At 41.3% G+C, this 27,561-nt stretch overlaps 1 protein-coding gene across 1 annotated transcript in view; it reads right to left on the reverse strand.

The window, feature by feature from the left end:
* Positions 1-27,561, reverse strand: part of ARHGAP6 (Rho GTPase activating protein 6) — a 483,079-nt gene that overhangs the window by 64,087 nt on the left and 391,431 nt on the right. Inside the window, exon 2 of the mRNA XM_063083843.1 lies at positions 18,893-19,052. Within this exon, the coding sequence (XP_062939913.1) occupies positions 18,893-19,052 (160 nt within the window). The remainder of the gene's footprint in view (positions 1-18,892; positions 19,053-27,561) is intronic.

Genomic DNA, 27,561 nt, shown 5'->3' on the forward strand with positions numbered 1-27,561 from the left:
AAGAAAGTTCTTGCCTGTTTAATTTTCCTAAATATCTGAAGGCCTTTGATCTCCTCTGACCACCACGACTTCCCTGTGACATAGGCATACAGTAGTAATGAATAGATAGTGGTTATTGCGCATGTACTATGAGCTAAGTGCTAAGTATCTGCAACCTTATTACCTCCTCACAGCAGCTCTATGAAGCCCATACTATCGTTTTCCCCATTACACAGATGAAGAGACTAAGGTTAGGAGAGGCAAGTAACTTGTTGATGGACAGAAGTTGGGATATGGTAACTTCAGAACTTGCACCCCAGGCTATTCAATGCCAAAGCTGGTGCTCGTAATCTCCACCTGTGATGTAGTGAAGAACACATGGTGCCTACACGAGGGATGTGACAAGAAGGGCCAGATATGTGGACTGACACGCTCACAGTAAGACAGAGTTAGAGAGGGAAGGGAAAGAGAAACTAACAACTTTTAAGCCCTGAATATGCACCAGGACCAGCGTAAGTCATTTTTATATGATATTAAATATTATATTTATATAATAGTATCAATCCACATCAACACACAATCCACTGAGGTAGCTTTTTGATGGACTCATTTTACAGTTGAGGGAACTGAAAATCAGAGAATTAAAACAAATTCTCCCCGAATCACAGAACTGGTAGGCGATGGAGCTGGGATTCAAAGCCAAATTCCAGCTCTTTCCAATAAGCATGGCTCTGTCTCGACAGGTGTGGCTGAGAGCAGAAGCCAGATGCCTGCGAGGAGAAGTGGAAGTCTTTTGTTTGAGGTCACTTCGCCTCAGCAGCAGGAGAGGTGGTCCAGGACTCTCCCATCTGGGAGGTGCTTGCAAAGCAATGGCCATCCATTCATGGTGTTCACTTAGGCTCTGCCATCCCTAAAGCCTGGGGGATGGGTAGGAAGGCATTGAGGCTCACTTCTTAGCTAGGAAGTCATGGAGAATGGAGGCCATCTACACCCATTCCCTGTGGATACAAGACATGGCACCAACATTTATTCAAGCCCTTGCAAATCCCTTCATTGCAGAGCTCAGTAAGGATTACATTACTGGAAAGGAGAAGAAATCACATGCACTGAGATAGCAAATGAAGGTAAGAGTTACTAAATGTCTGCTGGGGACAAAGCCACCTCTGGTGTGGCACAGACACAGGCAAAGAATTAGCCCAGTGGCTGCAAAATGGTAACATCCAGCACCCTTCTGTTCCGGTGGTATTTATCTCACACAGTGATTTATAAAAACTTGAGCCCTACTGCAAAAGCTTGGCGAGTTCACAAACATATCTGGATTTCTAGCCTCTCAAGAAAGGTGGGAGAGACAGCAGCCCTGGACCCACACTCCTCACCCTCGTCCAGACCAGCACAGGCACCTGGCCATGGGCCACTGCGCCCATTTGTATTAGCTGGAAGAAATGTATTACCTGGGAGTTTGCAACCCCTTTCTAGCTTAAAAGGAAGGTTCCAGCTTGTTCAAATCTTCAGAAAAATCCTGCTGAGAAACTTGAAAGAATGCTTTTTGGCACCACCTTCCCTGTCTCCCCAGCCACAGCTGCCTCGGTATTTACTTGGACCAGAAAAACAGACTCTCAGAGAAAGCAAACCAAAGGAATTCATAGGCAATGAGGGGAGCTCAGCCAAAAAGTGAGGAAAAAATGACACAAAAAGAGAAACTTGGGTAGCAGAATGGGAAGTGGTCCTTTAGAAACTGCACGTAATCCATGCCAGGTTTCTCAGCCTGGCACTGGTGACACTTGGGGCCAGATAATTCCTTGTGGTGCGACTCCCTGTGCACCATAGGATGTTTAGCAGCATCCCTGTCCTTGACCTACTAGATGCAAGAGAACCCACACATACTTTGTTGTGACAACCACTGATGTCTCTGGACGTCACCAAACGTCCCCCAGTGCGCAAAACCACTGTGGTTGAGAACCACTGGTCTATGCATACCTCTAACTAGAGAGCAGCTATCAGCCCAAACCATGTAAATGTGAACAAAACACTCACATTTCCCCACCTGTCAGGATGCTCACCTTATACCCAATCTCAGTTTCTATTTTAAACAGAACAATATAAAAATGTTTACAAGTTATTAAGCCTCTATATATCAGGTCGAATTTTGGGCATAATAGCAATTTCCTTCAATTTATAAAGAAATGGGAGTCTGCCTATAATTACTGCTCTACCAAATCCTCAAGACTATTTTCCCCAAATGGGGAAATAAAGCAAGTTCCTTGAGTAAACACTTTGTATTTCTTTGTATCAGGTGTTTTTGTTCCCCTTTGGGGGACAAGATCGGGTGTGGAACAGCATCTGATGGCAGGTGGCTGCATGAATGGATGCTGTGCAGCATTCAGGGAAGAGTCAGGGGACATCATAGCTCTTTCCTTTTATTTAGAGGACTAAACATGACACAGAAAGAGACTTACTAGCCATCCCGCCATGGGCCAGAACAAGGATTCAGGAGGATATTACAGGAAGGCACTTTTACCAGAAAATGCAGTAGTTCAGCAATGGCATGAGCTGTTTCAAACAAAGCACTTTTCACCGTGGCTCCCATGGTGGTTGTACTCTCTGTCTTGCATCTCTCACTCTGGGAGAAGCCATATCATGAGCAACACCCCATGCAAAATGTTAAGTGGTGAGAGATTGAAGCCTCCAGCCAACAGCCCCATAAGTGAGCCTGGAAATGGATCCTCCAGCCCCAGTCAAGCTCTCAGATGACTGCAGCCCCGTATAAGCTTGACTGCAATCTCACAAGAGTACCTGGACCAGAACGACCAAGCTAAACTCTTCACAGAAGCTGTGAGAGGAGAAAGTTTGTTATTTGAAAAAAAAGAAAAAGAAAAGAAAAGATGCCCAGCTAAATGCAATGTGGTATCCTGAATGGGAACCTGGAACAGAAAAAAGGACATTAGTGGGGAAACTGGCAAAATCTGAATGAAGTCTATAGTTTTGTGACAGTAATGCACTGAAGCTGGTTTCTTAGCTGTGATAAATGTTACCAAGGTGATATAAAACATTAACATTATGGAAAACTGGGTGAGAGGCTTAAAGAAACTCTGTACTACCTTTGTAACTTTTCTGCAAATCTAAAATTATTTCAAAAATTAAAAGTAAAATTTAAATTCTTTCTCCCAGGCACCATATGTATTCAAGCAAAGTCTGGAAACTCATTTGTCAAGCATGTGAGAAAATGTAGATCTGCACTGTTCACTGAAGTGCTTTGCAGAATTGGGAGCTCAACTTTATGGCAACAAAGGAGGTGACTCACAAGTCAGAGTTTCTGACCTGGCTGAAACTACTGAAAAAATTTCCTATTTGCATCTCCCCAAACTGATAGAAAACACGTGTCTAAGCCAACATAAAACACCCATTGCAGCTGCCATTCTGGTGGAGCACGTTGCTGGAAAGGGAGTGGACAGCTAAGATGCTCGGCCAGATTTGTTTTTATGGCCCTGGCGATGTTTTCATAGGTGCCTGATTAGATTGTCTTAAGATTTCTCCGAAATCTTAGGTTCTCTGATCCCTTTTTTGGTTTAAGTTATCCAGACTTGGCATTTTTCATTTGCATCCAAGAATACTGATTACTACAGAAATCTGTTTATTTTTTAAGCTCCTAGGCTTATCCTGATAAACCAAAATATTGTTTTTTAAAAATAAAATATAACATACATTTACATATATATGGAAATATGAATATGAATTAAGTGAGTTATACAATTTGTGGCTCTCCTATAAAAATGTCTACTAATACCATGTGAGGGTACTTCAAAAAGTTCATGGAAAAGTTGAATTAAAAGTTAATACAAATCCTTCAATGAACTTTTTGAAGACCCCTCATATTTTATCCTTTGCTAAAACTAAAATTCATTCTTTCATCTCATCTAAAGTCCTTTTGAGGACTTTCAAGCCACAGATCTCCCAGAAATAAGGCAAGAAAAAGACCACACCACATATTTTATTTCCAGTATGGAACAGGAGGTTTGTTAAAGTAATATTATTATTAATGGTCCCTGGCACTTGGCAGCCATTCATTGTGCCCATACTCTATGCTTGGTTTTTTCCAATGATTGAGCTCATCAGTATAAGGTTAATTGTCTCTGTAAGGCCACTATGGAAAAGAGATAGGAACTTATGGGAGCCAGGGAGCCAGTACCCCAGTTAAAATCATGTTCTAGGAAAAGCTGAGCTGGACATAGCAGCCAGTTACTACCATCACCACCTTCAGTGGAATGAATTCAAAATCACCCTTCTCCTTTGAGTTGCCTGCTCCATATTCAAAATCCATCCCAAGAAATGAAAGGGAGAGCAGCCCTGATCAAAAAGGTATCCAGGAAAGGGAAACTGGTGGGACTAGTGCAATGTTCTAGTCTAAGAACTGACCTGGGATGAATCCCAGAGATTTAGAAGGAGAGTAAAAGCAGGGATTTCTTCTTTATCCTAAAGTAAGCAATTCTCTGTCTGGGGATGTTGTGCCATAATACATGATGAATCTCCTTGCTTTGGGAATATTTTTTATACTATAATAGTTATCTCTTTAAATGTCATCTTCCCCCTAGAAAATTGGCTCATCCGCCATCCATCCATCCATGCAACACTGATTAAACACACATTGTAGGTGAGACTCTGAGCTAGGTGCTGTGAACCCAGAAGAATGGACACTATCTCTGTCCTTAAGTAACTCAGAGTTTAGTGCTAGAGATAGATATGCGGAAACCTAATTTTAAAAAAATGAAAAAATGCTTCAGTGAAGACATTTACTAGGTGCTATGAGGACAGAAGAAAGAAAGCTGCCCCCAACTCTGCTTGCAAAGGCTAATGTTTGAGTTCAATCTTAAAGAATGAAGTTACCCTTCTCTGGGGCCTTTGAATTTTGCTGGGGGTTTCCCCCAATAAATCACATGGTGACTGCTTAGTTTAGGAAAACCTTTCTTCCTGGTTATCCTAACTCTCTTAATCTTTTATTCTTAGTAATCCAACTGTTTATCAAATAAATATTCTACTGATGAAAAATGATGCAAATTCAGGAGTGGATTGATAGTTACTTAAGTGGGAACCAGAGTTCAAGACAGGGGCAAATAGGAATTCTGAAAGGAAAAAAAAAAAAAAAAAACCTACATAAAAAAGTGGAAAACAATGTATTCAAGCCCAAACTGGCCCCACCATTCAGTCAACTTTGGAGATATGTGTGTGTGCGTGTGTGTGTGTGTGTGTGTGTGTGTGCATGTGTAACTTTCAAGAAATCTTCCATGTTATAGATTGTTGGTTATTTAATCAAATCCATAGGTCATCAGAGTTTCCGTTTACATATCACCCTATCCTTAGCAGTTCTTCCATTAACCTTAATTAAAATAGAAGAAGGAAGGTAGAAATAGGGAGATCAGGTCATTTTTCTTGGTATAAATCTCAGTGAATTAAACACTTTTTCTTTATCCTGCTAGCACCTTGTGGGCTAGGATTTCCAAAACTTATTTTCAAAGTGTCTACATTTTTCTGGGAAAGAAAATGCTTTATGCTATTCCTAAGCAATACACGTGCCTCCCCTTCAAGCTGAGGCTCCCCAAAGTACTTGTGAAATGTACTAATCCCCCCAGTTTACATGTCGAAGTGGTGGTGAAATTATCAAAGCTGTGGTCAAAAACTGAGAACATTCTGTGAATCTCTCACTGCTGTAAAGAGAGTCAATTCTTGGAAGTCACCATACTTCCAGCTAAATTACACACTAAGAAACCTTTCCTGTTTTGTGTAAATTATTTTGGCAGAGCAAGTAGTTCTAAAAAATTTTTCTATATCATCTTCAAGAGGAAAAAAAAATACCTTCTGGATTCTTGAACCTCAAAGAAAATGTTTTTGTATTACAGAAAATCATTAAGATATTTGATTTGTTGAGTATGTCTCCTCATTCTGCCAAAACGTGAGGTAGGGAAGCTGATCTCATGGTTTGGATGCCATGGGTTTAAAAGCTCAACTACAGTTTTCCCTTAACTAGGTGATCTTAGTAATCACTGCTTGCTGCAATAACTGGTGATGATCAAATTATGTCCTAGAAGGATCTGTCACTTGCTGTCATTTTTTCTGCATTCAAGTGCTATGAGAAAAAAAATGAAAGAAAAACAACAACAAAAAACAATTAGAAAGATTAAAAAACAACAACCCCCCCCTCCCCCATAAGCACGTATTCTAAAGGGGCAGCCCTGCTATTGTCTTTTCACAAGCTAGGAGCTAGTCTGTCCTTCCAGGTTCCGGAATTTGCATCTCTCATTGCACAGTCCTTAAATGGAAAACAATACTTTTAACTTAGTCTAGGTAGGCACTGTATTTGCAGAGACAGAAGTTTCCAGATGTCAGGGCAGGAAAAACAGCTTTTGGCAAGTCATTTCTTTAAGCTATACTTCTTTCCTGGAGTGTAAAGGAAAGAAAGTAGGTAGGAGAACAAAAATACAAAAATCTCTTCTCCCAAGAAAATACCCTAGATTGTTAACTCAAGAAAATTAAACCCCAAATTATGGAAGTTTCATTATTACTTATTTTAAAGCTACAGCTTGTAGTTCAAGTTGAAAAGGTAGAGTCAGACAATGGTGTTTCCCTATGGCATGATTTTTGACCTATGTAAGGGGCAAATTCTACTGCTTTCCTTTTGACAGATACTGTTTTATAACGAATACATAAGAAGGGAATCAAATATCCTTAAACCATAGACTTTCAGTCTTGCAAACTCCTAAAAATTTCTGCTGGTTGCTCCCATGAAAACAGCATTCTCAAATTCAGTAACTGAACAGAAGATGAAATTAGATGAAAACAATTAGGCTCCTCATCCTTTCCTTTTCCACTCCTTGTTTTTGGTTATCCTTTGAGCCATTTGAAACAATTCTATATGACATGGAAACACTATATAAATAAATGTGCTATGATTAAAATTTTAATGTATTCCATTCAATTTCTCAAATATTTGTTTAGCAGCAGGTAAATGCAAGGCACTGTGCTAGATACCAAAGCAAATAAATAGGAGATTGTAAGAGTTTCCTCCCCACTGCCTGTGTTCAATGACAGATGACATTGCCATTATGCACACCAGTGGTTTCTAATCTAAATCCATCTCCATCCTGATCCCCTCCACCCACCACCCCAACTCTTCCTTGCCCCATTTTGTTAGGTGCCCATCCTCCATGCAGTCATGCATTCTGGTACGAGTCCTCACCCCAGCCTCAGGAAAGGAAGCTTTGGTCAAGCCAGTGCCAGTGATTTCTTTGTGCTTGCCAGCACTGATTTGGGCACTGGCAGGTGTTGCAATTCAAGGGAGTGAGAAGGGAGGGAAGTCTACTGGGAGGTAGCAGTGAAAATGCATCTCTATTCTTAAAAAGATTCTTTCTTCAGAGTCACTGCTCTTCTCTGCCTCTTGATGCTGCTGTAGGAACAGTGATACCAGGGGCTGCTGCAGCTGTTTTGTGACAATGAGGGAAGCCAGCTAAAGAACAAGGTGAACCACTATGATGGCAGAGAGAAAAGATGGAAAGCCACTGAATTAATGAGCCCTGAAAGTAGCCTGCCTCTGGGCTCCTTATAAGGTAAGATAATAAAAGTCTTTATTATTTTAGCCACTTTTGGTTGAGCTTCCATAATTTGGATCCAAAGCATCTTAGTGGATTACCCAAAATTCTGTCGTGGGATATTGTTTTCTACTTTCATTTCCACTGGACATGTCATATAATGCCAGGTATCCTTAAGAAAAGACATCCATAGAAGTTTTGAATTTGTGTGTGTTGGGTGGGATCTAAGATAGGGAGAGTAAGAGAAGGAGGAAAACCAGATTACAAAGAGCTGTAAATCTGTAAATAAGTCTTTACAGATAAATGTTGCTAACTTCTCAGTCATCAATCCAGAGAATAATAATCAGCCCATACTGGATATTGACTTATTATTAAAATCACCATTTAATGCATAACTTATGTACCTATAGACTACATGGTGACATCACTTGTTCAAACAACTCATAAAAATATTAACTTTTCTTTCTTGTTTAGTGCCACCAAGAGAATTTATTAGCCCATTTGAAAAAATATTTGGCCACATATAATATAAGTACTAAAACATTTGAAGGTTACAAAGGTCTGATCATTACAAAATAAAATTAAGGTAATGAAGAAATTGACATGAATGTGATAGTACAGTTGATCAACTGCATGGATAACTATGAATTACTATATGAAACTAATATTTACCTATTGAATCAGGAGTCAGTAAGCTTTTTCCACAGAAGTCCAGATAGTAAATATTTTTGGCTTTGTGGGCCAAAATATATGTGTGTCGAAATGACTCAACTTTGCCATTGTAGCACTAAAGCAGCCACAAACAATACAGAAAGGAATGACTATGCCTGGGTTTTAATAGACCTTTATATACAAAATCAGACAGTGGGCTGGATTTGGCCTGTGGGCTCTAGTATGCCTACTCCTATTTTAAGTGGAGACTCCTTCAACTACTCTTCCAGAGCTTTCCACTTGTAAAAATTTTATAAATACTCAATAATTGAATTTTTAAATAATGCTGAGGGCTTGATTTCAAATGATCTAGAAAGCCTAAATGGATAAAAAACAAACAAACAAACAAAAAACCCCAAAAAACCAAAAAAAGCAAACACAAAAAATCCCACTCAGTATTTAATTTCAATTAATACTTATTTACTTTTACTTTGCCCATAGGAAAACCAAGAAAAAAAGCAAAAATGGAAGCTCCTGTTCACATTTCAAGGATGGGGTGTTCTTTGTAATTACCAAGTTTACTTTGGGCCACGATCCCAACAGAGATAATAGTGCAATACTGAAATCTTTGAAAGGTGCCAGAATATTTCAGAAACTGCAGTGACGAAAGTTTTGTTCAAGACGCCAAAGCTTTGTGCAATAGAGGCTGCTGCTCCAACAAAGAAATGCAAATATGTGTGAATGTGACCACTAGAGACAAGACTCTGGAGAGGAAGCTATACTGTCTGAGAACATAAAGGAAGCCATTTGTGAACGGCAAGGCACAATGCACATGGTTAAAGAACCACATACCTGCTCAGCACCAGCATGGGCACAGCAGCGCACGCTTGAGAACTTTACATGGTACAAGCCCTGGGGTGTTAAGGAGAGCATCCAAGAAGAAAATTACAAAAGAACCCGCAGGAAAGTCTCTCTGCTATTTTTGGCTTTTCCTGGAGTAGGTGGATGAGGCAGCTTCTATCTATAAGGGTCACGAAATGTAACTTGGACAGATCATACCCACTGCTCTGTCTTGTACATTAATTGACATATTTGTGTTTTCTCTATCGACTGACCAGTAATCCCTTGAGGATATGGACTACTTTTGCCATGCTGCTGTGTCCTCCCTTGCAGCTAGAGCTGAAAGCCCTGCATATCTATCTCCTCCGGGCTGTATATCCAGAGAGCAGGGAAGCAGTGTAGGAAGCCCTCTGGGTATCACTCCCCCAGTTTGGCTCCAAACAGAGAAGGCACAAGATGCTTAGGTTATGAGTCTAGTCTTAGGTTCAATTCCATAACCCTAAAGAAACAGAATGTGCCACCCACCTAACCAAGGCCCTTAGAGCCACAGCAAAGAACAAAAAATTTCCATACTGATATTTTTTGTTGTTTTCTTCTTGATTGCCTGTTCTCCATTCCTCTGCCTTCCGAGACTGTGGGCCATAACCTATTCATGAATCAAGAAAATGTAGGGGGTCATGGCAAACATGTTTTAGAAAATGAAACAGAATCAAACAGAAAAGGATGGGAGAGAATATTATAGATGATACCCAAGTGTATCTCTAATAAAGATAAGCACTATTTGGTTCATGTGTTTCCCAAGATGAGATGTAAATTGTATTTCTCACTGTGGATTATGGACAAAAAATTTGAAACCTACTATTCTAAGACAAATAAACTTAAGTCTGTAGTGCATCCTCAGAACAGGCTGCAGCAAACACACTATTTTATATGAAATAGTATTCTAAATGGCTTTGATAAAGAGATTGATGGGCAATAGGGAGCCTTGGGAGTTTTGTTTTTGTTGGTTTTTTCCAACAAAGGAGTAGTTCTGTGGCTGAAGATTACTCTGGTGGTTTTAGGTGTGGTGGGCAGAATGGGGGACAAGCCCTGAACTGAGAAAAGCAGGTAGGAATCTTTGGCTTTCATTAAGATGATACATAACGATGGAGTGACCTAGGGTTGAGGGCAGACACGAGACAAAGTGATACGGTGATCACAATAATGATGATGATGATGGTAATAGATAACTCTTATGTGGAGCGTAGAAGATATCAGAACATGTTTTAAGCTCATTATGGTTATTACTTCATTTAAAACTCACATTAACCCTATGAGACTATCAATCAAAGTTGGAAACTGAGCCTGGGGTGGAGCAGTAAGGAAGTGTTGAGGTTGCTTTGAAATCATTACTGGAGATCCTGGGGGAAATGGGAGAAAGGTTGCTGATGTTCTTTAGAGAGAAAGAGAAGAGTGAAAGAAAGAGCTTAATTTTAAAGAAGAATATGCATGCACGGGTGCATTCACTTCTCAAAGATTTGCTGAGGGCCAGTGGGGTACTGGGCAGTGTACCTGTGGTCCCAGATTCAAAGAATCTGCCCTACCCCGTGAGAAATTACAATTCCCTGTGGGGGGATCACAGAAAACGTGATTGTGGACACATAGCAAGTACAATTAGCTCCACAGCTCACACAATAGATACCTTTGTTGAGGGGCCTCTAAGCCCAGTGGTCTAATTACTCCCTGATCATCCCCATTTGGTGGTGTTTGCTTCCTGTCAGCATTTCTACCTACAGTGGATGATGGAGTTTGGATGCGTTGTCCCCTCCAAAACTCATGTGGAAATTTGATCTCCAATGTGGCAGTGTTGGAAACTGATTGAGTCACGGGGGCGGATCCTTCATGAATGGATTAATGCTCTCCCTGGGGGAGGGGGGTTTAATGAGTGAGTTCTCGCTCTATCAGTTTCCGCGAGAGCTCATTGCTTAAAAAGACCCTGGCACCTTCTTTCTCTCTCTCTTGCTTCCTCTCGCCATGTGATCTGCTTGTACCCGCTGGCTCCCTGCCACTTTTTGCCATGAGTAGAAGCAGCCTGAGGCCCGTGGCAGACGCAGCAGTCCCAGACCATAAGCCAAATAAACCTTTTTCCTTTATAAATTACCCAGTTTCAGGCATTCTGTTACAGCAACACAAAACGGACTAAAACAGTGGAGTTTGCGGGTTCTACCCCAGGTTTCAACTTCATCTATAATTACACGAAAAGATTTGATGGGCAGTTCTAGCACATCACCTCTTCAAGTGGGCATTGCCAGCAAGGATAACATAGAAAGAAGACAGCTGCGTTTTCTGTCTAGGGTTGTTATATAAACACCCAAGCTCAATTTCCTTGCCCACCAGGTTACCCTTATTTTCTAAAACAACATTTAAATCACAAACCAAAGACAGCTGCAGTGTTGGCCGACCAAGAACATAATTTTCTTTCTTTCATTGAGTTGTTTACTTGGGTTTTACATTGCCTAAGGGATAAGGGTGAGGGACCACTTTATAAGCGAGCAATTTTGAGGCATCAGGGTGTTCTTTTACAAGACTATTGTCCACATTTTTTCAAAGCATCAACTATTTACCATTCCATGATACTGTTTTCAAAGTACATAAACAAAGCCTTTCTCAACTGTGATATCAGAAATTAACAGAATATGAAAAACAACAGCTCTAAAGAAAACATGAATATGCACTTCCTTCTCATAGAACCATGTGGCTTTAAATACTTGCTTACAATATATTGAGGTTAAGCCGTACTATCTACACTAACTTGCTATATTGAGTGTGGCAGAAATCAGTTACTTCCGTTCATTTAACCTTAGATCAGGCACCAGCAAGTTTTTTTGGTGTGTAAGGGCCAGATAGTAAACTTTTGAGACACTGTCACAACTACATAACTCTGACATGGAGTGAAAGATGCCCTAGCTGATATGTAAATGGTGAGCATGTTTGTGTTCTAATCAGATCTTTACAAAAACAGATGGCAAGCTGGGTTTGACTCATGGTCCGTCACTAACCCCTGACTTTTACCATTTATATTAAAATGTTATCAAAATAATATTAATTGAGCCTAACACACCACCTGATATATAAAAAGTACTCTGTTGATGTGTTTTGCATAAGTGAAAAGTTCACACGGGCCATTAGGTTTTGCTTCATTTCTTGATCATTTCCTGACTTTGTTTCCTGGTCCTGTTACTAAGGATTGGGCCATTTATAGACTAGATAGTCTGATCTAGAACCTATGCCAAAAGCAGTCATCTGAACAGTCAGAAACAGTTCAGGTTTGCCTCTATGGGGCAATTTCAGGCTCAAGGGTAAAACTCTACTGATTTTGATTTCAACCACTAAAATTTTCTCTACATTCTCTACAGCATCTTCGAAAATCTCTTTTCAAAATATCTTAAGTTTAGAAGGAGTAACAAATTAAGCTTATCAGTCATCTTATATGGTTTATGTAAATCTTACTAGTTATTCAGTTTCTGCATCTCCTGGCTGAATGGAAATGGAGGAGAGAGAAGCCACAAGATGTGGGAAGCCTGGGTCCCTGAGTAACTGCATGGAACAGAGTCTGCCCTCCTCACCACCATGGCTAAATTGCATTGGATGGTGCTTGAGTAAGAAAGACACTTTTATAGTGTTAAGGCACTGAGTGGTTAGCCTACCCCAACTAATACACTAAGTATGTATCTGTGAGATACTTTCCTAGAAGTAGAGTTGTTGGGCCACTTACAACTTAGATAGATACTGCCTCATAAATTGTTGCAACAATTTATACTCCTACCACCAGTATATGAATTTCCCCATAAAGTACATAATCCAACTTTTGGAGCCATGCCAATCTGAGAAAAAAAAAATTCCTTGGTGTCTAGCTTGCATTTCTTTAATAAATGTGAGGGTGAGCATGTTTTCAAATATTAATACATCATTTGTATTTCCTTTTCTGTGACCTACCTGTAATTTGTCTATATTTTAATCAGATTGTTTTTCATATTAATTTGTCATAAAGCTTTATATAGTAGAGAGGTTAGCCTTTAGTTTGCCAAATGTGCAATAAATTTTTATTTCTTCATTTGTTTGTCACGCAGATGATTTTTTTTTTTAATTTAGTAAAATTTGTCCCTCTTTCTTTATATTTTCTGGGTACTGCCTTCCCCAGTGTAAAAAATATAAATATCTAGCTATGTTTTCTTCTGGTGCATTTGTAGTTTCATTTATTATCTTCAAATCTTCCTTTCATATCAATTTATTGTGTGAATGATAATCTGTGAATCCAGATTTTTCTTCCCAATGGTTGTCTCATTATCTCAAATGCAATACTAATCATTTTTCCTCTGACAAGAAATACCATATTTATTGTGTAATTAAATTCTCATATATATTTTGGCTCATTTTTGCACTCTATCGTCTTCCATTGATCTGCCTATCTATTGTGTAGCAGTAAAATACTCTTACTGCTTTAGTTTTATGACATATTTTCATAAATGGACAGGGATGATCTTCATTAGACATCTTTATCAGATTTCCACTGACTACCTTCACATAATTATTCACCCAGATGATGTTTGAATTAATTTAGTGAAATTACCAAAAAAAAAAAAAAATTCTGTTGGTACTTTTCTTGGAATCACATTCAGCTTATAGATAATTAATGACATAATTGACACCTTTATAATATTGATTCTTATTCAAGGAAAATATGTCTTTTCTATTTATTCCTAACTTCCCTTCTTATCCAATTTAGACCCCATGGTCTGAGATTATAATCATTCTTTTGCATACTGTATTAATTTCCTATTGCTGCTGTAACAAAAGACTGCAAACTTAGTGACTTAAACAAACCAGATTTATTATCTTACAGTTCTTGGAGGTCAGAAGTCTGAAAATGGGTCTCAATGGGCTAAAATCAAGGTGTCAGCAGACTGTAGGGAAAGTGAAAGTAAATAGTCAGGATCCCTCAGATGTTCAGAATCTTGCCGAGCATTTGATGTAAATATGCACATGTGCCCAGGTGTTCCTTGGTTATTGTCTGATATAATTGCACATGTGTGCCCAGGTGGTGTTTGGATGTTTGACTCGCACCCTGGGTTATCGGGCTTGAGTATAAAGAACGAATGGCTCTGATCCACAGTACCCCCCACCCCTGGGATACCTCCCTGTGGGGGGGGGGCATGGGAAGGCCACTACTGCTGCTGGAGGCTTTTGCTACAAGATGCTGCTGCTGCTGTGCCAGGGCGCCTGGGATGCCCTGGGAGGCCACCACTGCTGCTGCTCCTGCTGCTAAGGAAGCTGAGGACTGAGCTGGCATTGGAATGAACTTGTCAACTCTGCCAATAGCTCCTGGGATCTTTCCCAACTACTTAGCTTGCGACCAGTATATGAGGGGTCTGGTGACCCAGCCTGGCACGTGAGGATCTGTGACCCAGTCTGTACAATGGGTTTGAAGGGGTGAGCCTTAGCCTGACACAGACTGTGTTCCTTTCTGGAGGCTCTAAGAGAGAATCTGTTTCTTTGCCCTTTCCAGCTGCAAGAGGCTGCCCACATTGCTTGGCTCGGTGTCCCCCTTCCTCCATCTTCAAGCCAGTAACATTGCATCTCTCTGACCATACTTCCATTGTCATATTGCTTCCTGACTACAGCTAGGAACATGTCTCCACCTTTAAGTGCACACATGCTTAGTTTGGACCCACCCAGACAATCCAAGATAATCTCCCTATCCCAAGGACCTTAACTGATCACATTCATAAATTTCACAGGGACTAGGACGTGGGCATCTTGCCGGGTCATTATTCTACTGACCACAGATACACTCTCAACCTCCATGTCTCTCTTTACCTCCATTAAACTCAACGAGAAAATCCTAACCCTGAGGAGAGGAGATTTGAATTAACTAGGGCTGGGGAATTTAAAATACAAAATGGTATGTTTTGCTTTCACAGTGTTTAGCTGCCAGGACGTTCATTTTGCATTTTCTTTCTTTTTTTTTTTTTTTTTTTTTTTTTGTTGTTGTTTTTTCGTGACCGGCACTCAGCCAGTGAGTGCACCGGTCAGTCCTATATAGGATCCGAACCCGCGTCGCCGCGCTCCCAGCGCAGCACTCTACCAAGTGCGCCACGGGCTCGGCCCTCATTTTGCATTTTCAATTCCCAGCTACTAACTTCAAATGGACCTTTTGGGTTGCCCCACAGTCCCACGACATTGCTGGTTCATTAGCTCCCCCCTCTTCCATTCCTCTCTTCTTTCCTCAAACCTCCAGGACCTGTTCCCCATGCTCACTCCCAGTGGATGAAATTGCTCCCTATTGCTGGAAATGGACAAGGAACCTGGAATAAAATTCCACGTGGTCTTCCACCATCTTCGAACTCACCTGCGTTTGTGCCCATGTAACTGATGTCCACCTATTGTTACAGCTCAAGAGAAGGTTAAATCGTCCACTTGTGCTCTGAATCGCACCTGCAGACTACTCTAGGAGATCACCCCAGTAATGTACCCAATCCCCCTCCGCCGTCAATTCCTCCCTCTCTATGGTGAACCTTGGCAGCTGATGACTATGTTATAATATCATTCATCTGAGCCGTGGAAGCACCAGCAGGAGAGCGTTCTCCAAATAGATACCCATGAATAAATCCCTGTGATCATCCTAAAGTGACAGAGAACAGAAAGGTGAGACTGAGTACGTTTCCACTTTCATTATACTCACTATCTTATTAGGCTTGGTATCATTTCTTTAGGTTTTAGGTTCTGGGTGCTATATTTATTTTCCCAGGGAAATTATGCACACAGTGAATCTGACCCTGTTTAGAACCTCCATTTGGGGGTTCGCAGGGGAACAAGTGGCCACACTCAGACCAAAGCTAATGTCACATAACTCGCCACTGGCCCCAAGTTGAATGATCTCAGTAAATATATGATGTCTATAATCATCTGCCCCAAACAATAGCTTCAGAAACCCTTGGGTGACGTCTGTTTTTCTCCCATCCAGCCCCACAATTCCTTCTTTCCTCCATAAGTGAGAAATTATTTGTAAATCATTCGTTCCCATTTTGATAGAAAATATCAAAATAACCCCCATGGCCTGGCAATATCTTCGAATGTCTTGATAGCATGAATCTGTGAATGTGCTGGGAACCACACAGTCTCAGAAATATCCAATGGCGACAGAGCCTCTATCAGACAAGTTTTATAAAATTGTTTGGTAAAAGTTATTTATGTAGTGGACTCTTTTAAAGGTTATTTATGTAGGGGACAAAGAAAAACATCAAATTAGCTGGATTAAAAAACAAAGCTACAAAGAATATCTGTTCCCTGATATCTTATCTGATGTGCACTTAGTCCCGGTTTCAAAAACTTTTCAAAATCATCATTCCCTTCACTACCCATTGGTTTTGCCAACAACATTTTTATGTTTTTAAGAAATGAAAAGAATGTCTGTGCTCCTTAAAGGGAGACAGGACTCTGGGGCCCCACGTGGGCCAACTTGTGAGTTAAGTGGGAGTAAAGGGCAGGCCTCATCTCCACCCTACAACCAAACCAAGACCAGGTGAGGCAGGGTGGCCCATCCTAGGGAGAAGCAGCGACATGGCTTGACAGTCACTAGTACTCATTTTTCACAATTGCTCAAGTGATTTTCTTCTTACCTGAGTTGAGGGTCTCTATGTGCGAGATTAGTGTGAAAAGATATAACAGGGTGGGGATTTCCTCCTAGGAGGAGCTGGCTATAGTTGTGGTGGCGAGCAGAGCATGACAAGAAAGCCAAAGAGAAAGGTCAGTGAAACATGGTGTCTCGCCAGCCCTCTGGCCTGCCTCCCTCTCCTTTCTGCACTTTGGCATGACCTCCAACAGAATCTTAGATTCTAGATTAAAGAAAAAACGTGGCCCTAAGACTCACCATCCAAGGAAAACCTCTGTGTGGTTAGTGTTTTTGTGTGCTGTGGTTTGAATGTCCCCCCAAGCTCGTGTTGGAACTTAACCCCCAATGTGGTGGTGAGAGGTGGGGCCTTTAAGAGGTGATTGGATCTCCAGGTCTGTGCCCTCATGAATGGGTTGATCCACTGACAGAGTAATGGGTTGATAGTTTAATGGGTGGTCATGGGCATGGGTCTGATGGATCTATAAGGAGAATGAGTGGGAATGTAAGCTCTCTTTGCTTGTGCCATTCTCTCACCATGTGACACCCTGTGTTGTCAGCCAGGAGAAGGGCATCACCAGGTGCACCCCCTGGACTGTGGACTTCCCAGCCTCCAAAACTGTAAGAAATAAATTTTATTTTCTTTTTGTTGTTGTTATTGTTTTTTGGTGGCTGGCCAGTACGGGGATCTGAACCCTTGACCTTGGGGTTATAACACAGCACTGTAACCAACTGAGCTAACTGGCCAGCCCCATATTTTCTTTATAAATCACCCAGTTTCAGTAGTCTGTGATAAGCAACAGAAACAGACTAATGCATTGTGCTACTCTTTCTAGTCAGAGCACTGAGCCTCCTACTACAGAGGCCAAATGCCCAAGCTCGCGTGTGTGGGGGATGACAGGACAAGTTCTGAAATCCTGGTCTTTAGACGCCAAGCCAGTGCTCTTTCCCTTGGGCACAGCTAAGCCAAGGAAACAGCACCGCTAGCACTGTGGGTGACAGAATGTGAATACATGTTTGTGTTTAAGGTAGGGTTGCTCAACCTTGGTGTCCGGGCATTTGGGCACTTGGGCCTGATCGTGCTTGTTGAGGGGATGTCCTGTGCATTGTAGGGTGTTTAGCAGCATCCCTGGTCTCCACCCCCTAGATGCTAGTAGCATCCTTCCCCCAATCTGTGACAACCAAAAGTATAGCCACACATTGCCGGATTCCCCCTGGAGATTTGGGGGCAAAATCATCCATGGATGAGAATCAGGTGTCTTAGTGTGTGTGTGTGGATATGTATAGATGCACACGTGTGTCTGTGTGTGTGTGTATATATTTACATAATGTGAATTATTTTATGAATAAATATTCATGGAGCATCTCCTCAACCATCCCCAAAAGAGAACAATGTAGAAGAGATGTTCTGCGGGTACAGAAATCCCCAGAGACAGCCTTCTTCTAGTTTTTGGAAGCTTGCTATCCCTCTTCTGCTTTCCTTTTAGTTTCAGACAAATGAAACTGGCCAATGTTGCTTTTTATGGCAGGGTCTACTCTATTTGTATAACACTGTAGTTTTTCATTCTGCCTCAAATTACCTTTCTGCTACATACTAATACAAATTGTAAAGTGCCTCTATAGGTGATAGTAAATACTCCAAGGCAGACTTTTGTGGAGGAAAGCATTCCAGTACAGGCGTCTTGTCTTTACCGCAGTCAGGATCTGCGTAAAAACGTCAGCCAGTCCGGTATGCACTGGTTCCAGGGTCAGAGCGGTGAACCCCAACATAGACAGGCCAGGTGAAAGACTGGATAAAAATGAGTGACGTTCGGTAAAATCTCTGATTCTGAGTTTGCATAAGGTCGAATGACAAGTTTCACAAACTGTCAAGGCATTTTTTTCAAATGATTATTTTGAAATCAGGTCGAGATAAACACAGCTTTTCTTCTAATACCTTAAATTGACCTTTCTGAAAGTTCTTTTTAATTTGCTGTTCTGAATCCATGTAGACTGATATACACACGGCTGTCCTTTTTAATGCCCCAAGTTCACTTTCCCTTTAAATAAGTGTGTCAGCTGACGTGCAAATCGTCCTGCTTGATCATGTCTTTTCAGATGGACACTGATGCCAGCCAGCGACCTAGAAGCTGTAGTTTCCTTCCTGTGTGAATGTGTGGAGTGAAAAGAGCCCCAGTAGAGGCAGGCAGGGCCTTACCTTTGGGAATGGTGATCTGACAGCTCAGGTCACAGTCCTGCTGCAACTGATAAAAAGCCACTTCCTGCAGCCGCGCCCGCTCCAGCTCTGAGAGACTCTGGATGGGGACTGACCTCAGGCGCACGCTGCGGCCCGACATGCTGTTCCAGGTGAAGTCACCCTGCAGGCCAAGGGAGAAACACCAAGAGTTACACAGCTCACCTACTTTGCAAAAGCCTCATCCTCTCTCTCAGTACGAAAGTCAAGCAAACCTCACCTTTGTGTTCCAAAATTGCTCTCGGTTCCCCAAATCAAATCCTCTGTGGGTTTAACCAGGGATTTTCTCAGCCAGTTGCAAAAGTCAGAAGCTCGAATAGCTGCTGGGTCACATGATCTCATGTAACGATGCATAAGCAGGCCAAAGAAAACTATGTGCAAAGATGCTGTGAGGGTCCTACTTCCTCCCTTTTATGGGAACCAGAGGAACTTTATATTTTGGTATGTCTGTAAGCAGGAATAATGGAGCTGCTAATTGCCATCATGCATGCCAGATATAGGAGTGAAAGCGCACGTGCCTGTGACCATGCCAAAGCTTTGTGGTTAATCCCCACAACAGCCTGATGAGGTAGGTAACATCTTTGACCTTATATAATATTTAATAATATAATAACATTATGTAATAATATAATCCAGTATAACTATAATATATAACAATATGTTATAATATATGATAGAGTATATACTTATACACTATTATAATATATGCTTATGATACATTATATTAATATTATAGTAATATAAAGTATGTATAAATATAATATAACATAGGTGATAAAACTGAGGCTGGTGAAGGTTAAACAACTTTCCCGAAATCATAAAGCTTACAGGATTTGGAACCGAGACTGAAGCTAAGAATGTATGGTTTTCCGCTCTATGCTAAAATTGTAACCACTGAGTTTCTATTTACAGCACTTTTATGAGCTATTTTGATCACAATAAGCACGGAGATATCAATAAGAATAAGATGTATTTACAGAGACATTTGATGCTGACATATTCCACATCAAAGAGTCAAAGCAAAGATTCCCACAATCCTAAGAGTGTGTTTGTGTGCACACATGCACACCCCCAGTGTACACTGAGGGTGAGTGGCTACACCCTCGGTGTGGACAGGGAGAAAACGATGGCCTAAGAAATAGTACTTCCCAATTCTCTGAAATGCAGTGACTTCCATCCTCTGAAACTCAAATCACAGATACCAGCTATGGTGTAGCAGATTTGAAGAGGCAGCTACCATCTGCTCTACAATCCAGAAAAGAAAAATCCCAGGAGGAAGGAGACATTCTGGCCCACACAGGCACTGCCAGAGACTCACTGAGACGAGTGAGTCACTTATGCAACCTGTAAGAACCACCTTAAAGAAGTCACTCACCTTCAAGAAGGGAGACAGAAAGACTGGCCTCAGCGACTATTAAGACACTTTTGTTCCATATCGATGGCAAATTCCCACCTCAAGTGATCATTCCAAAGAGTGAATGGCACTATGTTAATTCTCTGACATTTTTTCCTCTTTATCTGGGACTTCATTCATTCATTTAACAAAGGGAGATATGCGATGGTAGGGGTGGAAAGTGAACATGGTAAGCAAAAGTAGTGTGTTAAACAGTGACAACTGAAAGGGAAGAAGGTGTATCAGTCCGTTTTGTGTTGCTATAACTGAATACCCAAGACTGGGTAATTTGTAAAAACAACAGAGTTGTATTTGGCTCACGATTCTGGGACAGCTGCATCTGGCACGAGCCTCAGGCTGCTTCTACTCATGGCAGAAAGCAGCGGGCAGCTGGTGGTACAAGCTGATCACATGGTGACAGGAAATGAGAGGGACGGCAAGAGGGAGAGGAGGTGCAGGGTCCTATCAACAACCAGCTCTCATCATGACAGGGACTAACAGGAGCCCGGGAGGAGCTCAAGGAAGACAATGTGGGAAGGGGCCTGGGGACGGGAAGGAGCCAATCTAGACCAAGTGGGTAGGCTGCAGCTACATTTGGTGAACTGAAGAAAATACTTTCAGGGCCAGTGCATTTTGGATTTTTTTCCTTCCTTTTTCTTTTTTCGGTATGACTATACTAAACACAAGTTTAAACAGTTAGGGCTTGGGACTCAAGACATAGTAGTCCCTCACTCACACTCTCTAGTAGATTTCAGTGAATTGCTTATTTTTTTCCCCCAAATGGGAAGTCCCAGATGAGTTTAGCTTACATACCTAAGGGAAATGATTGCTCCTTGAAGTGTCAAAATAGAATTACATACATATTCTCCAAAAGCATTTAAAAATATGACTTACAATAAGTTCAATCGTCTGTAGCAGGGTTTGGCAATCTTTTTCTGTAAAAGGCCAGATAGTAAATATTTCAAGCTTTGTGGGCCATGTGGTCTATGTCACAACTACTCCACTCTGCCTTTGTGGCAAGAAAATAGCCACAGATAATGTATAAATGAATGAGTGTGGCCATATTTCAATAAAACTTTATTTACAATAACAGGTGGCAGGCTGAATTTGGCTGGTGGGCTGTGGTTTGCCAACCTCTGAACTATAGTTTATGACTGAAATAAACCAATTCCTAGAAGGAACATTTTATTCTTCTTTCCTATGTCCTCCTGGTTAATTCATTCAAACAATATCTAATGAGCACTTATTACAGGCTAAGCACTGCAGTAGGCTTGGGATTATCAAGATGACAACACAGTCCTTGTCCTCAAAGAGTTAACGTTCAGGTAAGGAAGAACACAAGCAATCAATAAAGAGTTTGTGACACTAGAAATAAGCACCAAATGCAATGGGCGCCTGGAAGACAAGGCTTTGCTGTCTGGGTAATCAAGGAAGGCTTTATAGAGCAGGTGGTGTTTCAGCGAAGACTTGAAAGTTGAGTAAGAGAATAAGGGTTTGCCCAGCAGAAATGCAACTTTGGAGAAAAGAGTGGGTTCCCAGACAAATGAGCTTGGGAGAAAGGTTTGTTCAGGAAATCACGAGGCTGCGAGGAGGGAGATAACAGGAAGGGAAGACAAGCAGGCATTGGGGCCAGGTCCTGCAGGGCCTTCTCGGTAGGCAATGCGAAGTAGATTAGCTTTTCCTTCCTAGGCTAGTCATTCAGGTACCTCAAGGAAGAGAGGAACATGATCAGATTTGCATGTGGGAAAGATGATTGAAGACAAATTTCTTAAGGAATTGAGGGCGAGAGCAAGTCAAAGAAGCAGAGATGAGAAAAGGTGCTGGGCTAGGTATGGTGCTGATCCCAGTATGAACAGACATGGGAGACCCATAGGACCATGTAGATGCTCGGGGACAAGCTGGATGCAGTGGGGGGCAGGGAAGGAGAAACCTAGGATGACTCTCAGGGTTCTTCTTGAGTAACTGGGCAGATGGTAATGCTAATCACTAGAATGGGGAGCAGCAGAAGGGAACAGGGGGAAGATGCTCAAATTTTGGACATGGTGACGATGATATTTTATCTTGAAAAAATAGAATTAAAACACATTCCTAAGCCTGGCAAAACAGAACCTGGCCAAGCGACATTTTTCTTGAGCCTTCATTTTGTTTCCCCAATTAAAACAGTACCAACACAATCACTTAATATGTGGTTTTTGAAACTATTCACAAATGACTACACTTAGCATAATGAAATGTGAAGTGTGAGGCTTTATGTTTCTCTTAGTCCATGATATATTGCAACCCATGATTCTTAACTTCTTAGATTTTCAAACTTCTTTGGTATATTTGGAATTATTAGCCAAAAGAGAGAACATCTGGAGTTATTTTCGTATGGCAGCCCAAGCTGACTATGACAACATTCATTTTTTTTTCAAGTTCCTTTTACTGATTGTCCCATGTGGCCAGAGTTGAGAATGACTGAGTTTAAGGCTTGATCAGATTCTGGTCTGAGTCTGCACACCATTTTTCAATTCAGTTGTAGTAAGTCTGCTCTTCATGGAAAATTCAGGAAGTTCTCCATCACCGAAGAAAGACGCAAATCCACCACGGAAAATAAAACTATTTCTATGATAGCCATAATACATAATCCTGATTTTTTTTTTCACTCATTGAAAAAATTGACTTGAACCTGACACTCTCAGAAGCTAAAGCCCATACTCTTAGCCACTACAATGTCCTAGATGGTGGTTACGAGCTTGAGAGATGCTGTTCAGCCCGCATTTTGTTTTGCAGAGGTTGAGAGAAGTACATTAGGGAGTTACTGGCTAGAAGGTGAGATCAGCAGAATAATGTCTCCCCCAAAGATGTCCAGTTTTGCTTTGTGTTGCTTCATCCCCCACGGATTTGTCACACCACTTCCCCTGGGTGACAGAGATGCAAAGGATTACTCAAAGCCCATCTCTTCTGAGCAGTGAGAGACCCTGAAGTGGTTAACTTCCCTGGGACCCTACAGCAAGAGGCATCCCTTCCTTGGGAAATGAACCATGAATTGGGTTTCTCTTCCTGTATTTATTTTCCAGACCAGGAAGTTACAGGAAGAGACATAGGTGGGGTTATAGTTTAACAATATAGGCTGGTAACTTTCAATGAAACAGGCCAGATGACATTCCAGTAAGGCAATTAAGTGATCCACCAACAAAAGCCTGATATTAGGAAACATTCCTTCTCCCTCCAACATTTTCCAGTATCTTTACATTTCAATCAGTAACTAGTCTGTCCTTGAGCCAGCAACCTTGCTGTGCCACATATCTTTATCTCACACCACAAACTTTATAGCCTGAGGAAAATTTCCAGTCCTTTGCAAGGTCAATATTTGAAACTGCAAGACTTTGGAAAACCAGGCCCTGTGAAGTACATTTGCTTTATAGTATATTCCACAGTCCACACCCTGGCCCCAGGAACCTGTGAGTGTGTTGTTTACATGGCAATGGTGACCTTGCAGATGAGATTAAATTAAGGTTCTTAAGAGGGCGAGGTTATCCCAAATTAACTGAGTATGCCCAATGTCATCACAAGGGTCCTACCAAGAGGGAGGCAGGGGTGTGGCAGAGTCAGAAAGGAGATGGGACAAGGGAAGCAGAAGCCGGGGAGAGTGATTTTGAAGATGTTAGGCTTCTGGCTTTAAAGATGAAGAACAGAATCATGAGCCAAGAAATGCAGGCAGCTCCTAGTAGCTGCAAAAGGCAAAGTAAAACTTCTCTCCTGGAGTCTCCAGAAGGAACGTGGCCTTAGATTTTAGTCCAGTGAGACCCCCATCAGACTTCTGACATCCAGCACTATAAAATAGTACACTTGTGTTGTTATACATTTATGGTAACTTGTTACAGCAGCCATAGGAAACAAACCCACGAGTAGGAAGGAGGTTGGTGGGGTGAAGAGGCTGAATTCAGATGGGGGCAGGCTCCCAGGCACGAGAAAACGTGGGTCTGGCCCTCCCAGTAGCTTCTTCTTCCTGCTGCCTGGTGCTACGGTGCCACTTCACACTGTGGGTACACCACCAACACCATGAGCTGCAGAAGCCCCAAGACTGAAATTCCGAAAGCACGTTTCCCACAGAATAGAATTATAGAGAATTACAGATAGTGAATCTTTTAGGCTTTGTGGGCCAGATGGTCTCTCCTGCAGCTCCCCAATTCTACCACCATAGTGTGAGACAGCCACAGACCATACATAAACATAAATAAAAATTCCAATAAACCTTCATTTACAGACACAAGAATTCAAGTTTTATATAGTTTTACATGTCACAAAATATTGTTCTTCTTTTGGTTTCTTCCCCAACCATTTAAAAATGTGAAAACCAGCCTTATTTTGCAGTTTGTACAAAAACAGGCAGCAGGCTGGATTTGGTGTGCTGGCTATAATTTGCAGAGTCCTAAAATAGAGAGATTAGGGTCGTTTAGTACCCAGCAAATGTTTACGTGGCGTCTACACCCATGTGCCAGAGACCTAGTCTTTGGACCCTGCATCTGAGCTGTCTATATCAGCCAGATTCAGGAGGGTGGGAAACTTGTTTGGCTTATTCACCTTGGTGTTTCCAGTATCCAAGGCAGTACCTGGCACTTAATTGTCACTGAATAAATGTGTCAATCCAGGGACTAATGAATTAGGCACATGATGACTTAAGAAATTGGAAACCTAAGCAACCCATGTAATGCTGTATGTATGTGGAAAAACGTATTCTGGATTTGAATAAATTACTAAGAAATAGTCTTTTGAAACAGAGCCTATTGATGAACCAAAAATGCCAGTATACAAGGGTAGAAAATAAATGTGACAATATGTGACCCAGGAAGAGTGACTCCATGAGACACCCCCATCAGACCTTAGAGGAGCAGTAAGACATGAAAACAGAGGTCAATGTCGCCCTGTGACCCTCATGACATGGGGCACGATGTGATGGATGAACACCCGGGGAGAGCACCAAAGCCCCCAGCACAGCCCGGAACGTGTTTCTGGCTGGTCCTCAACTCTCAGATGTGCGTTCCAGGTCAGCATTTTTCTTTGGTGACTGTTTATCTCATAAATAAATGACTCATTTTAAGTCTTTCTGAATCCAATCTTTTGAGTGGTCACCATGGGATATCTTTTTAAGGATTGAAAATGGATGATTTCAAATTTGTTTCAATTTTATACATGTAGGTGAAATTGAAACTAACCTAATCTCTCTGGATACTAAAAGCCTTGACAGTTGTAAACATACCCTTTTATTCTGGGGTACTATGTGACAGCATTAATAAAGGGTAGCAATATGATAAAAAGGATATGGCACGGTGGTTCTTGGGTGATAATGTAGCCCCCCAGGGGGCATTTGGCAACATCTGGAGACATTTTTGGTTGTTATATCTGGGGGAGGGGGTTGCCACTGGCATCTAGAGAGTAGAGGCCATGGATACTGCTAAACATCCTGCAATGCACAGGACAGCCCCCGCCTCAATAGAGAAGTATCTGGTCCAAAATGTCAATAGGGCAGAGGTTGAGAAATCTGGCATAGCATAAGCGAGGTCTGCTGTTAGGTCCAAATAACAGAGAATCGCCTTACAATGATGGTGTCTGGAAATGTTAACAATCATTTATACATTTTGTTTATCAAAAGCATGCACCATATATTCTTATGTGTAATATGCATTATTATGTATATCATATGTGTATTATTCTGTCTATATGTACATAAACAGAATGTACATAATAGACGTTCTTATTTCTAACTAGCATTAAGAAGCACAAACACCAGAAACCAATAAAAGAAAAAAAGCAAACAAAAAAGTCCCAATACAATAGAATTTTGATTAAATGGAGAACAATTCACCAAAAGCGTTAACTAAAGAAATTTCCTTCCCACCAGAAGTATATGTCTCCACATTTAGAAAAAAGAAGCAAAAGACAAACTAAAAATCCAACAATCAAGTATCTATGATTTACTCATAAAGGTCATTCTTTGAGCTAAGTTGCATCTTTACAAACAGACTCGATTTTCCCATAAAATAAAATTGATTGAAACAATTTTGGTTTTGGTCTCCACCGCATTGTTTTCTTATGTCCTTGGGGCTAGTCTCTAATTGCAGCATCTCTTTAACATCATCCAACTGTAAATTCCCCAGGGCCAAGAAAGCCAGCAGGGGGTGATGCAGGGCCGCTCAAACTGTGGTCTGCCAATCCAGGGCATATTGAAAGCACCTGGGCAGCTGATCCTTGTTAAACATGCAGGTTCCTGGGCTCTAAGGCAGATTTAGGGGATTAGATTCACAAGGAATGGCACCCAAGCACCTCCATCATAAACCAGCATCCCCAGATGAGTCGTATTTTTGCACCATAAAGGTTGAGACCCACTGGTGTGGTGGTGAAGATTTGGGCTGAAATAGACATGAGGTTTTTGGCAGCATTCAGAACATCTCTGAGCCTCAATTTTCTTACCAATAAGATGAAGCAATGAACAAGACTTAACTCTCAGGTTTCTAGGGACCATACAAGACAATGCAAATGAATTTCTTGTAGAGGGCTTATTAGCTCCCAGCAAGACCTGAATAAGTGGCAATTTAAGTTGTAATTAATATTAATTGTGATCACCCTTCATTTACATCCCCATCCTAAGCCTGGCAGTTTTAGTGATGCCAAAAACTCTTGAGAAATGTGTATTGAATTCATGAATAAATGGTTCCATTACATGTAAGACACTTTTTCTAGGTGCCAGCTGGATCGTGGTTCCATGTGGGTGAGAAACAGAGGAAGAGATCAGATAGGTAGGTTAGGGTCTGAAAAATAGCATGCCATTTGGATAAATCATGCCGGGGCTTAATTTCTTTTAATTGTTTTCTAATGTGGCCAGCTGTCATTTATCAATAATTAGTAAAGCCAAGGTTGTCAGATAATCACGATGTGTTGCTGAAATGTGGCATAAGTTTAAATACCAGGCCCACAACCAACATTTCTGAGAAGGGCTGACTAGTTCTTTATAACTCCAAAATAAACACATTTCCAATGACAAGGAACTAACTCCCTTCTTCACGAGCTTCCAGAGAAAGCTGAGGGTATTTGTGTAGCTGTCACAACCCTGGTTGAACTCTTAAGAGATGTTATTCCTTTATGAACTCAACAAGACATTTGCTAATCCTTCCTTTCTTGATTCTTCAGCCACTCCTCAACAGATCTTTCTTTGGGAAGATTTCCCACTTCTCCTACATTATGCACAATTTTTATGTTT

The sequence above is a fragment of the Cynocephalus volans genome, chromosome X (genome assembly GCF_027409185.1).
Source record: "Cynocephalus volans isolate mCynVol1 chromosome X, mCynVol1.pri, whole genome shotgun sequence".
In the NCBI taxonomy this organism is placed as follows: domain Eukaryota; kingdom Metazoa; phylum Chordata; class Mammalia; order Dermoptera; family Cynocephalidae; genus Cynocephalus; species Cynocephalus volans.